The 14,566-nt window shown below is 51.4% G+C and overlaps 1 protein-coding gene across 4 annotated transcripts in view; it reads right to left on the reverse strand.

The window, feature by feature from the left end:
* FLNA (filamin A) overlaps positions 1–14,566 on the reverse strand; it is a 90,077-nt gene that overhangs the window by 64,379 nt on the left and 11,132 nt on the right. For all 4 annotated transcript variants that reach the window (XM_063119353.1, XM_063119356.1, XM_063119354.1 and 1 more), the window contains exons 2-3: positions 12,089–12,551; positions 767–1,015 (exon numbers count right to left, since the gene is read on the reverse strand). In XM_063119353.1, coding sequence (XP_062975423.1) covers positions 767–1,015; positions 12,089–12,476 — 637 coding nt within the window. In that variant the 5' untranslated portion in view covers positions 12,477–12,551. The remainder of the gene's footprint in view (positions 1–766; positions 1,016–12,088; positions 12,552–14,566) is intronic.

Below are 14,566 nucleotides of genomic sequence, written 5' to 3' on the forward strand. Positions count from 1 at the left end.
AATTACTTCGCCATACAGAAGAGTTTTTAGGAGGGTGACCTGTATATACCTGCACCTCTAACCAGAGTCGACTGGCAGTCATTAATACCTGAAATCTCAACCAACACCAAGACCTGTCTAGAAGAGGTGGCCCTACCAGAAGGGAAAAAGCAGCCAACTAAACTAGTATATTTTGAATGTCATTTAGGATGGCAGGAATTTCGTCCACAAAGCACTAAACAGTTCCATCATGCCCCATTTTACTTAAAGTGTAAATGCATCCATTTCCATGGTAAAAAAGACCAGGCCATCTGGAGATTGCCCAGCAGAAACGATCAATGCACAACCCCAGAGCAACTTCATGATCAAGGCAGGCCAATAAGAAGTTGAATCCATGCACTCTGGTGTTGCATTGCCAAGGACTCTGAAACGCGGGCCCATGATCACATAGGCAGGCCAGCTCCCTTCCTGCTCACGCATGAATCGTCGTCTGCCCAGGCACACTGACGCAGGGGAAGCTCCAGGTTTGAAAAGGCCCCTGACAAAGTGCTATCTGGTACCCTCAATAATGGCCAGCCCACCACAAGTCTATCAGCAGAATTCCTTGCCACTGGACTGGCAGTGGCCATTTTACATTTTCCACAATGCACCCCGGCAATGCCACCTCAAGGTATTGTGGGAAATCTAGATCTCCACAGCAAAATGCAACCGCCTCCACTGCCAAAACCAACATGCTTACAACACCCTTCCGTTCACTTGTATGCACAGGATTCCTGGCCTTCCCTACCTGGGGCACAGCTGTCGACCAGGGCTCCAAGCGCCCGGCCACTTTGCCAGTCCTTGCTGAAGTTTGTGATGGGCAGCTGGGGCAGCTTGTTTTGAATCCAGCCCAGGAGTCGCTGCTTGGGGGTTTGCTTCTTGGCCTCTTCGTCGTCTTCCTCATCCCACATGGGCATGGAGATGGAGTAGTGCAGGATCAGTGTCCAGATCAGGCCCAGGATCAACTTCAGGTTCCCATCCACAATTGCTTTGCTGTCTGGGAGGGAGTCAGAAGCACAGTTCAGTATGCGTAGAAAATGGCACAAGGAGAAAATGGCCTCCAAACGTTTATTTAGTTTATTTATGTATTTATTAAATTTATATACGGCCCCATAGCCAAAGCTCTCTGGGCGGTTTACAAAAAAGTTTAGCTCTCTCTCATTTAGCAGAAAGGCAAGTCTCTAGCCCATTCATAGGGGGAAATACTTTTTTATACTGACCAGAGAGCTTTGGCTGTGGGGCGGTATATAAATTTAATTAATAATAATAATAATTACTACATGGAAAAGTACGCAGGCAGTGTGCTACCCAGCTGGTCTCTAAAGTAGTAAGCCAGTTCTATGCACTGTATACTTATCCAGTGCATAGAAAAGTCACCGGAATAACCAACAAGTACTAGACAGTTTAATGGTATTAAATCAATTTAAAGCATTTTAAGCATTTTACTTCTATTCAAGTTTTAGATATTCAACATGGACCTGTCCTCCGCTCCACCAATTTCTGATGTCCCCGCTCACCACAGAGTTGCCGCCTCAAAACCTGATCTGCATTATTGCCAGATCCTCAGAGCCGTAGGAATTCCCTTGGGAGGACCAGACACCACAAATCCCAACATAACCAGGATTAGTGCCACTATTTGGTTTAGTTCCAGTTCTTTTCCTGTCCTTCCAAGGGCTCAGGGCAAGTTAGCCCCCACAAAAACATCATCATCATCATCATTTTCTTCCTTAACCCAAGGCAGCATACATAATCCTCATCCTCTCTATTTTACCTCACAACAACAAACCTGTGAGATAGTTTGGGCTGTGCCTGGCCCAAAGTCACCCAGTGAGCTTCCATGCATGAAGAATTGCCTCATGCCAACCTACTCCTGACCACTGAATACCAACCCCAATGTAGTGTCACAACCCTCGGGGGGGGGGGGGGGGGCTTGGACTGATGCTCCAACTTGAGAAGGCCTCTGTGCCCTTTGCTGCTCAAGCTTGGCATAGAGATGGCACAGTCACGACTGTCTTAAGAAGGCAAGGTGGTACCCAGGAGCACGTACAGAGCCCAAGCTGTTGAAGAATTTATAGGGTAAATTCAACACCTCGAGTTGAACACACAAGCAAGAAGCCAGGTCAGATGTTTGGGCACTGGTGCAATACACTCCACAAGACACCCCGTAAAGAATAGCAGTGTGCTGAAGATGTACAGAACAGCTCTGAGCAAAGGAGCATGAGTGACCCAGGAAGGACCGACCTCCAGGCATTGCTCAAGGCCTAGCAGGGATCTGAGGGAAAGCAGCTCCTCCCAGGTAGAACAGTTCTCAGTCTCGCCTTTAGCCATCTGAAATAGAGAGATGGTAGCTCTATACAAAGTGTGTGTTTACATGCGAGTGTGTGTGTGTGGGGGGGGAATACAACTGGAACTGACCAAAGAAATTGGAAAGAGGAAATTGAAGAAACCCTGAATCAGTTAAATTCAGTTTTGTAGAAGCCACAGGCAAATGGATAAGACAGATATGTTTCCAGGTGCCCAAATGCAGAAACTTTGGTATGCTGACGCTTGTTCTCATCTTATCCTAGGCCCTTTTCGTGCTGTTGATGGGCTCCAACTAATATCATGAGGCAAGCCAGTAAACATTTGCATGGGCTACTAGCTTTTGTTGACTTGTCAAGCTGCCCTGAGTGCAGGAAGCAATTAGATTGGATCTCAGGGAGAGCAGGTATTGCCAGCAAAGCGGCGAGATGCCAAAGGTTGGGGCCATTGCTGCTACCACCACCACCACCCTTTGTTGTGCAGACTTCTACTGTTACTTTCTACTGTTAGTTTTACCCTACCCTGTGCCTGCTTACCCTACCCTGTACCTGTTTGCATTCTCTTCCCCTCCTTATTGTTTTACTATGATTTTATTAGATTGTAAGCCTATGCGGCAGGGTCTTGCTATTTACTGTTTTACTCTGTACAGCACCATGTACACTGATGGTGCTATATAAATAAATAAATAATAATAATAATGAAGCAGGAGCAAAAAGACAATGGGCCTATTCAGATGACACACTAAGCCATGGTTGGGCCACTAACCCCTTTGCAGTAAATGGTTAGCGAGCATGTTTAAACCATGGTTATGCAGTCGCCATGGTTAGGAATGGTTCACGTGACATGCTAGCTCAAAATGCTTAACCACTGTGGCTGAACAGGTTCAAAGTGAGGCAGACCAGTAGCCATTCCATAGATGCCAAGATTCATAAAACCTGGTTAGCTTGTAGCACTTCCCAGAACTGTCAGGTTAAAGTAAATAGTTTATGTACCACACCTGAGAGCTGGTCCAATGCAGTGGTTAGAGTGTCAAACTAGGACTGGGGAGACCCAGGTTCAAATCTCCATTTAAGTATGATGCTCACTGGGTGAACTTGAGTCAGTGACACTCTCTCTCTGCCTAACCTACCTCACAGGGTTGGTTGTGAGGTTAACTGAGGGAGTGGAGGTGGGAAGGCCCATGTGTGTCACCCTAAGCCCGATCAAGAGTAGGAAGAACAGGGTAGAAATGTAACAAATAAAACCCACAGCAGATGCAGGCAAAGATATCAAGGTTTAAAATATGTCTTGCTTCTTCTCAGGATCTCCCCTGACATGAGGGAGGGTTAGGCAGAAGGAAGATCTGAATCAACTGGTAGAACTCAATAGAAATAAAACCTTGCCAAACTCCCAATTATTTAATAATGAGGCTGTTCACACAACATGCTAACTCACACTCAGTGGTTGAGTGTGGGTTGTTTTGAACCATGGGTTGTTTGATGAACTGTGAGTTAGTGTGTTGTCTGAACGCAGCACTTTTTCCACAGGGTGGGTTACTGTGTTGTCTGAACGCAGTTAGGAGGCTTGTTAACCATGCAGTGTGGCTTGTTAGCCACCTTTGATAACCCAACAACCACCATGGGCTCTCAAGGTGGCTTGTTTGACTAAATAAGCCCAGTTCACGGTTAACAAGCCACCCTGGCTGTGTTCAGACAACACACTAACTCACAGTTCATCAAACAACCCATGGTTCAAAACAACCACAGAGCTGAACAGCCCCAAAAGCTGCAACAAGTTATCTCTTCCCCCCCCACCCCCCGACACACATCCATTATACTGCTGAAATGAAGAAAGCTGGGAGGGGGGACAGGTAACCAAGGCCGTAGCTAGACCGAAGGTTTATCCCAGGATCATCCCGGGTTCATCCCTGCCTGAGTGCTGGATGCCCTGTGTGGCACTTAGATGAACAGGTTTGACTCCAGGACAATCCTGGGATAAACCTTAGGTCTAGCTAAGGCCCATGTATGGATTTTTGTGTGGAAAAGCTCTTCAGTTTCAGTAGTCAAAACGAATTTGGGGGCTCAGAATTGTTTAATTCCAGATGTATGTCTTTTGTACCACACTGTTTGATAGACCTTGGGGTTTTACTAAAAAAAGAAAAAGAATAAGAAAAAGAAAGCAGACCCCACAAGTGGCTCTTACATTAGGCCCAGTATTGGGCAAAAGGCGGGATACAAATAAATATATTATGTTATTATTATTGTAATAATACATGCATGCTTGCCACTTGAGGAATGCGGCAGCATCAGATTAGGATTCGGCCATCTTATCTGTAAGGAATGAGCCCTCACAGATAAGACACCAGACACAGAACGTCTCTATCAGCAGCCTGGCTGAGGACCAGGGTACCTCAAGAACCACCAGCTCCCGTACTAACCTGCCCCAAGGACAGTGGAGTTACCTGTAATAGGGCCTCCTTTATGACTAAGGTTCGGCAGGCAGTATCCAAGGTTTAGGCCTCTTCAGAGTTCGCGCCCCAATCTGGGAACGCCCCCTCCAAGTTCAAGCACTGGGTGCCAACGCATATGCATTTCAGGCACCAGATAAGAATGGTTTTATTCCCCCCCTCTAGGCCTTTAATGTGTATGGTTAGTTTTTCTCTGCCGCCACCTTTAAAGGGAGATGCTTAACTGGTTGTTTCATGTACTGCGGAATTTGGTTTTGTTTTTTTAGTTTTGAACGGTGAAGTGGGCCATTTGCACATGAAAATGCAACGGCTGTCACTATTTTTTACTGAGACTTCACATGGGCAGAAGCCAAGAGGGCGCAACCGGGCAGCAGGCACTGGCATGCTCACTTGTAAATGATAAACCAGGATTCCCGGGATTTCTGTCTTGGTGTTTTCAGCTTGCACAGCCAAGATGCGTGAACTGGCCTTTGAAGTCAAGCCCACGTTCAGTACAGAGTTGGAAAAGCAGAAACGAACCCAAAGCAGGTAGCAATTCATTCTTTTGCACCTCTACTTGCATCTCAGCATTTTGATTCTACCTCTGTAGTTACATTACAATTGTAGAAGCTGAACAAAGCTGTTTACATACACTGCCAGGAATACCACACGTGGGCTGTCCCAAACTAGACTTTTTGCCTGCCTCCATGTCTTTTAAAAAAATAAAAAATGGCCTGAATGCACGAGAGTAGCAAGGTGAGAAATATCCAGATGGTTTTGCTGCATAGTGTCCTTAATTCAGGGATTTGAGTGAAAAGTGTAGAGGCGGCAGGGTTGCATTCCGACTACCAAAAAGAACAGCTTACTAAGAAGGCACAAAGGAATGATGCAGCCTTTCACACATGCCCAGAGGTAAGAATGCAAGAAAAAAGACACAGAGGAAGTCTGGCCCAGACTGTGCAGAGCAGAATGGGCGTAAACACACCAGGATTCTGAGTAGCAAAGAATTCACTCAATGCCTTGGCCTCTTGCCAAGATGATATTGTCAGAGACTAGACACGACATGAACAGGGCCCAGTTATTCTTTGTACAAGTCCTAAATCTCAAACTTTGGGCAAGCTCAGTAAAGTGGGCTCACGCAATGTGATTCCTCGCGCATTCTGGTCAACCGCTGAGGCCCTGCTCCATATTCCCCTGACTTCAAAAGTGAGGTGGGCAAGCACAAGAGACAGGGCCTTCTCCGTTGTGGCACCACAATTCTGGGACTGCCTATGGAGAGGGGCCTAATCACTGCTTGCATTGCAGTAGATTACCTGGCTCTACAAGGAAGGTTTTAAAGCAGCCTCCCCCACACACTTGATGTCTTCCAGAAGTGTTGGGCTACAGCTCCTATCATCCCCAGCCATGCTGGCTGGGGTTGATAGGAGCTATAGTCCAACACATCTGGAGGCACCAGGTTGGGGAAAAGGCTGATCTAGAGATTGACATTATGCTACTAGTTATGTATTCTTCTGCTTTCCTGTATTTTAATTTATTTTAGAATTGCACATTCTTTCATTCTCTACATGCAGGCCACCTTGGGAGTCCTTGGGATCCAGAGTTCAGTGTGTAAAAGATTATTCATGCCCTAGGAACTTCATGGAATAGAATCAAGGCAAGAGATGGGAATCTAACATGAATTCAGAAATTTGCATTACTGCAGCTACGGAATGCAGTGACGTGCCTCCGTGGCGTTCAGCGTTTTCATGTAAGACTGGGGAGAAGGCAGCTTTCTAGCTGTTACGACTGCTAATGTGTGGGGACAATTCTCCCTATCATGGGTCAACGGGACACTCCAAGGTCTAGTTACAGGCTGCATGGACAACGGAACCAATATCTTCCTGGAAAGGGAAATCCCTGCACATGCACACCCACTCTGAGTTTTGCTCTTCACCCCCATGGAGACCTATGGAGCATTCAAAAGGACAGGCTTCGGGACTTCCCTCAGAGCTAGAGAAAAATACTCAGCACTATTCAGCTGAATGAGCCATGAACAGCCGAATAAGCATTATGAAAGAGGGCACGAGGACTGAAAAGCATCCGGGCCTAGGAGGGAGAATCCAAAGGGAGGGAGTGGCAGGTGGGATTTACAAGCACCAGGCTGCCACCCCACCCCACCCCATGGAAGCAAAGCTGCAGGCCCCTCATCCTGCCTAAAGGCTACTAGAACAACCAGAATGGGAATCCCTTCCAATTAACTCTCATACACACACACACAAACACACACACAGAGCACTTTTGTTTGGGGAGATCCATAGCAGATCCAGACCTCCCTATTTCCCTGGGCAGGGTTAAGCCCTCCATGCCGTCCCACCACTTTTTTTTTAGGGGGGCAGTCAGGAGCCATCCCCAGCCGCCTCCCTACCCAGCCCTGCACCGCCCACACAGCCGCACAGCCCTGCGCAGGCCGCTCCAGCATTTTTTAGCCTTATATGGAGTGGCCGGCAGGCAGCGGCTCCTATATCCCAGCAGGATCCTCCTTCCAGGGGGAGGGGAGAGAACACCCCCTCCCTCCACACGCTAGGCTCAGCCCCTCCCTCTCTCACCCCCCCAGTACATCCTGCCTCCCAGAGAAAAGGAGAGAACAGCCTTCACAGCACCATCCTTCCTACAAAATCAAAAGGAGGAGTTACCAGAGCAAGCACCACAACCAATCTAACATTAGAGGGCAGGATAAAGGGGAATCCTTTTCCATCCCCATTCAGCAGCTAGCTTTCTTCACTATCATACAGCTTCTCTCTCTCTCTCTCTCTCTCTCTCTCTCTCTCTCTCTCTCTCTCTCACACACACACACACACACACACACACACACACTCCCCAGACCTGGGCTACCTATCTCTAGCCTGCAGCCATGGGTATTTTTTTCTGCCAGGCCTGGTCTGGTCTGGTCTGAGTCAGCGTCTGTGGCTCAGTGACTCACAGCATCAAAGAGCAAGGCTTAGACTCCATTCTCCCACTGGCCTCCGTGACTTATGTTGCCACAGATCTGGGAGTGGGGGGAGGGAGAGAGAAGGCAATACGTGCCTCCTCTTCCTCCTACTGCTGATCCAGCACAGGACCCTTTTAGAACTGTGGCCCCCATGTCCACATTTCTACATAAGAGCAGCCATACTGGATCAGACCAAGGGTCAGTCTAGTCCAACATTCTGTTTACACTGTGGCCAACCAGCTGCCCGTGGGAAACTCAGAAGCAGGACATGAGTGCAACATCACCCTCCCACCCATGTTCCCCAGCAACTGGTGTATATAGGCTTACTGCCTCTGATACTGGAGGCTGCACTCAGCCATCAGGGTTAGTAGCCATTGATAGCCTTCTCTTCCAGGAATTTATCCAGCTCCCCTTTAAAGCCATCCAGCAAGTTCGCCAGAGCAGCCCAAATCGCCCCGTCCCTCCTCAAGCCATCTAGGGTAAATGAAGCAGACACAGCCAGCTACAGCAGACTGCTCAAGAGTGTTCCATCACTGGCAAGTCAGATGCCACAGGAACAGCAGTGTAGGAAAATGTTCTCCAATTACACATTTCTCTCTTCACTGCTAGCAGTGGGTAGCTCAGTCCCCAGACTCTGAAGGAGCTGGGAAGTTAAAACCCCTGCAGCTCCAGGACTTGGCTGATTTTGTATTAACTTATTTGTTTGTTACATTTGTCCTGCTTTTCCTCCAAGACAGTGCACAAGACCTTCCCCTCCATTTTCTCCTCACAACAATCTGCGAGGCAGGTTAGGCCAAGAGTCAGTGACAGGCCCAAAGTCACCCAAGGAAATTCGTTGCCAAGTGGGGAATAGGACACGGATCTTCTGGCCTCTTTATGAGCCATCAGCATGATCCTTGGATCTCCACATTTAGCATTCAGGCCTTTAAAAGGTGCATCTGGATTACCATCACCATGTATCTCATCCCAAACTGCACAGTCCCAAGCCAAGTAGGGGATTATCCAGCTCTTGAACCACCGCCAGCGGCATCCACTTAATCTCACAGCCCATTGGGATTACAGGAGGTCTCAACAACTTCCTCCACCCACCAACCCACCCACAGAGGGGTCCAGTGGGCTGCATTCAGCAACAACCTGAGAAGACTACTAGATCCCAGTCCAGTGGATGCCAGGCCACACATGTGTTGGATTTCCATGCCTCCCAGGTTGAGATAAGACCTCTGTCAACTGGGATGTCAGGAGTGCAGAGAAGACTGGGGCATCAGTACAGGAAGAGCTGCTGTTGGCATTGTCAAGATGGAAGGTGGCTTCTTGACCTCAGACGTGGCCTGAGCCAATCAACAGCAGGGTTTAAAGTTTCCAGGTGTAATCATGGTGCCCTTATAGAATCATAGAATAGTAGAGTCGGAAGGGGCCTATAAGGCCATCGAGTCCAACCCCCCCGCTCAATGCAGTGTCCTATTCTAATATGGACACTAGGCTACTAGATGTTGTGGGACTCCAGCTGCCATTAGTCCCATCCAGCCTGGCCAATGGTCAGAGATGATGGATGTTGTAGCCCAACAACATTTGGAGGGCCACAGGTTCCCCCCTCCTGCTCTAGATCAAGACACACTTTATTGTGCCACGTTGAAGTGGGAAGGTCCATACCATCTCACCGTACTTAGACTGCAGGGCTGATACCGGCTCACCTGTTCACAGGAAAGTGCTATGGGCAGAACATCACTGGAGACCACCTGGACCACATCTCCAGAACAAGATGTTGGTGGCTCTACATCAACCCCAACAATGAGGATGCTGAACTAGGCATAGACCTTGTTGGCAATCTGAATAAGAGACCACTGAAGCCTCATGCAAGAACAAAGCATACATATAATAAGTTGTTGTTTTAGAGGAGTCAAAGAGAACATCAGGGGTTGGCAACCGGTGGTCCTTGTTTTCTGGCCTACAACTCCCATCAGCCCTATCCAGCGTAGCCAATGGGGAGGAATTATGGGAGTTGTAAGCCCCCCCCCAAAAAAATCTGGAGGACCACGAGTTGCCTGCCAAGGACACCCACAAGACTACATTAATGGGCCACAGAATATGTTTGGCCATACCCATTCAAGACAAGACTGTGATAGACAAGGCTAGAATAGATTCTGAGTTTCTTCCTCCATCAGGCTGTGTAAGATATGAGGCTGCCCAAGGCCATGTTGCATTCCTCAAGACATCACACACACATCCTCCGCAGACTTACCATAGGAGCTTTAACAGCACAAGTATGTTGGACCAGTCAGTCCAAATCTATGCACACAGCAAGCTAGCCAGCACCATGCAGACTTCCTTCGTTGGGTCCACAGACCATAGATGCCATCAGCTTGGATGTGTGACAAACTGTCCAAGCATAGAACCCATACAAGCACCAAGTATGTGTTTTTCAAGGAGGGCCCAAACACGAAGCAGACTGAGGCAACCATCACAGGTGGCAGAGGGCAATTAATAGTTGTTTGCTCTCCTACATGTGTGCAATATCCTAGGGAATGCCATTTGAGCTTTGGTTTCAGAGGCTGGTGGGAGGTGTTATCCACTCATCTCATGGAACTTGGCACTACATGGGGGCATAGGTTGCATTTAAATTCAGTCTAAACGCTCCTTGCCCATTTCCAAGGTGAGCTAAATAGCTGGGATGGAGAACCTATAATCCTGTAGATGTCGTTCAACTCCAGCTTCCATCAGCCTTAGCGAGCATGGCCAATGATCACCTATGATGGGACCTGGAGTCCAACCCATCTGGAGAGCCTCAACTCTGATATTTAGGGTTGTCAGTAGACTAGATATTTGCAGGTATCTCTCCATAAACTGGATTAGCCAAAAAAACAAAAAACAGGCTACCTAGGAATACACTTAAAAGCTATAGCTTCTAACCTTCTCAACAAGGTAAGAGTCTGGAGCCCTTTCGGTATTGTTGGACTACAACTACCATCTTCTCTGACCAATGCACATACTGGCAACACAACAACATCTGGAACATCCCAGCTCCTCACCCTTGGATTAAGGCAAGCAGCAGCCATTGTAAAGAGTATACAAAGTGATTCACCCACCAAGGCCAACCCACAAAATGGGCAGCCACACCTATATTGTTGTGGGCTAGGACATCCTGGGGCCGGAAGGGAATGGCATCTTGTTTGATACACTCCCAATTTGCCCCAAGGCAGAACCTTCCTGCAAACCCTGCATTGACCCAGTCTACTGCATTCCCCAAGCAGAAGGACAAAAAGGCCTCCTAAAGGTGGCCCTTTTATTCCAGACCAAAGGTTGCCACTAATGATCGGCAGGCCAAAAGCCATGTCTTCTCCACCCCGCTTCTCAGTAGCCACAAATTCTCGGTAACTTTGTTCACAATCTGGCAGCAAACCAGAGATTTGGAGGACGGGAGGGGGTGGGGGAGAATAAGGCGGGGAGAAGCGGGAAAGAAGCTGGTTGAACCTGAAAAATGAGTATACGGACTTTTACACGGGGCTTGAGGGTACCGGGAGCGGGGGGTGGGGTGGGGGTGCGGCGAGGGTGGGAAGGAAAGAGATCAGGGCATCCAGAACGATCCACGAATCAAAAGCATATGGTGCTTGGAAGCCTCTCGCGCCCCGCCTCCCATTCTGGAGAAGTTAACGGGCCTTCCCGAAGTTGCAGCGCGCAGAGGTGGGCTAGGCCAGAATGGGTCGGGAGGGGGGGCGGAGAGAGTGAAGGGAGGCTGGCAGACGCACCAACGCGACTTGAGGCCGGGCCTAGGGAACGGGTTCGCCCCCTTTTTCGCAGACAAAAAGCCTGAAACCGGAGCCGCCGCCGCCCCCGGCACCCTCCTCGACCACGCCTAGATGCGGCGTCCTACGGCCCGCCCCACCCCTCCAACAGGCCCCGGCCAGTGGAGACTCTCCTCGCCCCCTCCCACCCCCGCCCCACAACTCACACACAACTTTCTGCAGGAGGCACCCCCTGCTTGCAGGAACCGTCTCGCCCCATCTTCAAACCAGCTCAGGCGCCCGACAGCGCCCCCCTCGCGCCCCCATAACGCGACGCTGCGCATACCCCCTCCACCCTCACCCCCTCGCGGGAAGGGCTCCCCAGGGCGCCCCTCTCCTCTCCACCTGGGCCTCGCAAGCGGAGAAGAGCGCGGGGGCTTAGCAAGACCAGCAGGACGTTGAATACCCGCCCCCTCCCCTATATAGAAAATCGGCTTGGGTACCTCCGACTCCCCACCCCTTCTCCGCAGACAACTCGCCCCTTTCTGGGCGCCCCCTTGAGCTCCCCTCTTTCGCCCTCCTGCACCCCAAATCTTTGCGCCTGGAAAAATCTCTCCCCTCCCCACGGGCGGACACCCCCCCCCCCCGGGGACTCACCAATAGAGACCAACTTGATGTTCTCCCTCTCCAGGAACTCCAGCGCCACCGACACGTTCTCCAGCTGCATCTGGCGGAACGTGGGGCGCGCGTTGTACTTGCGCCCCATCTTCTTCTGGCTCAGCACTTCGAGCAGCGCGATGAGGCGCAGCCCGTCGCCCAAGTCCGTCTGCAAGTTGGCGATGCGCTTGTTGACGCACTTGAGGTGCTCGTTGCACCAGCGCGTGAAGGTGTTCTGCTGGATCTTCTTCCAGGGCGCGTCCTCGGCCAGGTCCTTCTCGGTGGCCGGCATCTCGGCAGCGGCCTCCCCCTGGTTCCCGCCTGCTCCGCCGCCGCCGACTCCTCCCGCTCCTGCGGCCTGATGGAGCCGCGTTTGAGAGCCGCTCATTATAACGGCTGGGCTTGGGGGTGGGTGGGACCCCGGCGCTGGGTGGGTTGGGCCCCGGATTAAAGGCACAGGATCCTACGGAAAGAGAGAGAAGAGCGGGACGCGGTTACGCGAGGCTGGGAGCGCAAGGCGAGGCTCATTGTAGTGGCAACGGATTGGGAGGGGGCGGCTCTGGGGAGATGCACTGCCCCCCAATACACACAGCTGTCCCAGGCAGGAGGGACGGGGGGAAACGGCCCGGGAAGTTCACCACGCAGGGGCCCCAAGGAGGGAAGCGCCGCGCCTTCCCCTGGGCTGGGGCGATCCCACCCGGACAGCCGCCCTAGGGAAGCTGCCAGCTCCTGCAAGACGCGCGCCTCTTGCCGGGACAGGCAGGGGAGGAATGCTTAGACGGAAGAGCGTGCCGTCCACTGCTCGCCTGCTTACTTGGAAGGAGGGCCCACGGAAATAAAGTCAGGATTTACCCCCGAGTGAACGTTAGAGGACTGGGTTGTAAACATGCCCAGGATCCTGCAGGGAGGAGGGCAACTCTGCAAAACCTGCAAGCGGCTGACTCGCTAGCTGTGTCTTCGTCACGACAGCCAAACCGAGCTTCCCTGTTCCGAGGCACTTGACCTCGGAACAGAAGTTGCTGCGAGGCAAACAGGGCAAGGCTCTTTTGCCTTGTTTGCGAGCCTCCTGAAGGCTAGCTAGTGTTGGAAGCAGGATGCCCGCTTGCAAAGTCCCCTTGGTTGGCTCGATCAGGCGGGGCTATCGGCTGAGGCTCTTAAAGCAACCTTCCCCAACCTGGCGCCCTCCAGAAGTGTAGACTTGTAGCGCAACACATTTGTTGGGCGCCAGGTTGGGGGAGGCTTTCTCAAAGCAGATGGGTATGAGCGACGACAGTACAGCTGAGGAAGAGGAGAGCTGATCGCGCGCACCAGCAGGGCCTGGGCGAGAGGATTCCAGGCCCCTTTCTTCTCATGGGCGCTGCGGGGAGGAGGCGCTGGAGGCTGAACCTTTGGAGAGGGGAAGTGAGCAAAAAAAGAAATCTAGGAAAGGTGCGGGGGGGGGGAGTTGAGAGAATTTGGGAATTCCAGCCTGAGCCAGACAAGCTGACTCACGAGCCAGACACTGATCCAGCCACCACATTCACTGATTTCTTCCACGCGGTAGAAAGGAAGGCGGCGCTGGAGCGAGAGAGTGAGACGAGGTGGAGGGGGGTGGGGGGAATGAATGGAGAAAGCGCCATGCCTTCCTTTGCTGCTCTCATCTTTTTCAAAGTGGAGGACTGTAGGCCCCAGGCCCAAAGATCCGGGGCCTGTGGTGGGACTGAGGTACGGGAGGGGTCATGCCCTAGGAGAGAGCGCGTCCCTGCTGCTTAGCCAGGAACCTGAGATTTACGCACAAACCCCGCGCGCCCACAGACACCCCCCCCCGCCCCATCCAGCTATACAGGAGAGAAAACGAAACTTGCCCAACTGGGGAGACAGATCTGAAGCTGAGGGAGTCAGCCGCTTAGGTGGGTTTAGGGCCGCTCAGCAGCCCCCACCCCAACCCTGGAAGGCGCCGGAGGAACACCACCGGGCTAGTAAGCGCACGTCTCCCGAATTCCTGCGCGGTGAGGCCCCGCCGAAGGGGAGCAGCCCCCTCGGCTCCCTGCGCCTCCTCCCCTCCAACCTCCACACCCGGCCCGGCCCTGCGCCGAAAAAGAAAGAAAGAAAGGGGGGGGGAGGAATCCCAGAGTCCCCCCAGGCGATGGAAACGCGAGGGCGGTGTGCCTGCGTGCGTCTGTTTCTACCTGGATGGGCCGGCCTGGGTGGCTGCTGTGGCTGGGCCGAGTTCTACCTTTGCAAAATCAAGAGTTCCTTATCTTCCGCCTCGCCTCTCCATCCGCAAGACTGCGACAGGGCCAGTCTCATCTTGTAATCACCATCTCTCTCTCTCTCTCTCTCTCTCTCAGGCGAACACATGCTCAATCAATCCACAGGACAGAGCTGCCTCCATGCTGGGGAGGAGAATCCCAGCACAACTAAGGCAAATGAATGGGGTAGGGGCGCTCAGGACTGGAAGTCCTCCCAAGCCCTGATTTCGCAACAGGAATTTAGGGC

Source organism: Elgaria multicarinata, chromosome 3 (genome assembly GCF_023053635.1).
Source record: "Elgaria multicarinata webbii isolate HBS135686 ecotype San Diego chromosome 3, rElgMul1.1.pri, whole genome shotgun sequence".
Lineage (NCBI taxonomy): Eukaryota > Metazoa > Chordata > Lepidosauria > Squamata > Anguidae > Elgaria > Elgaria multicarinata.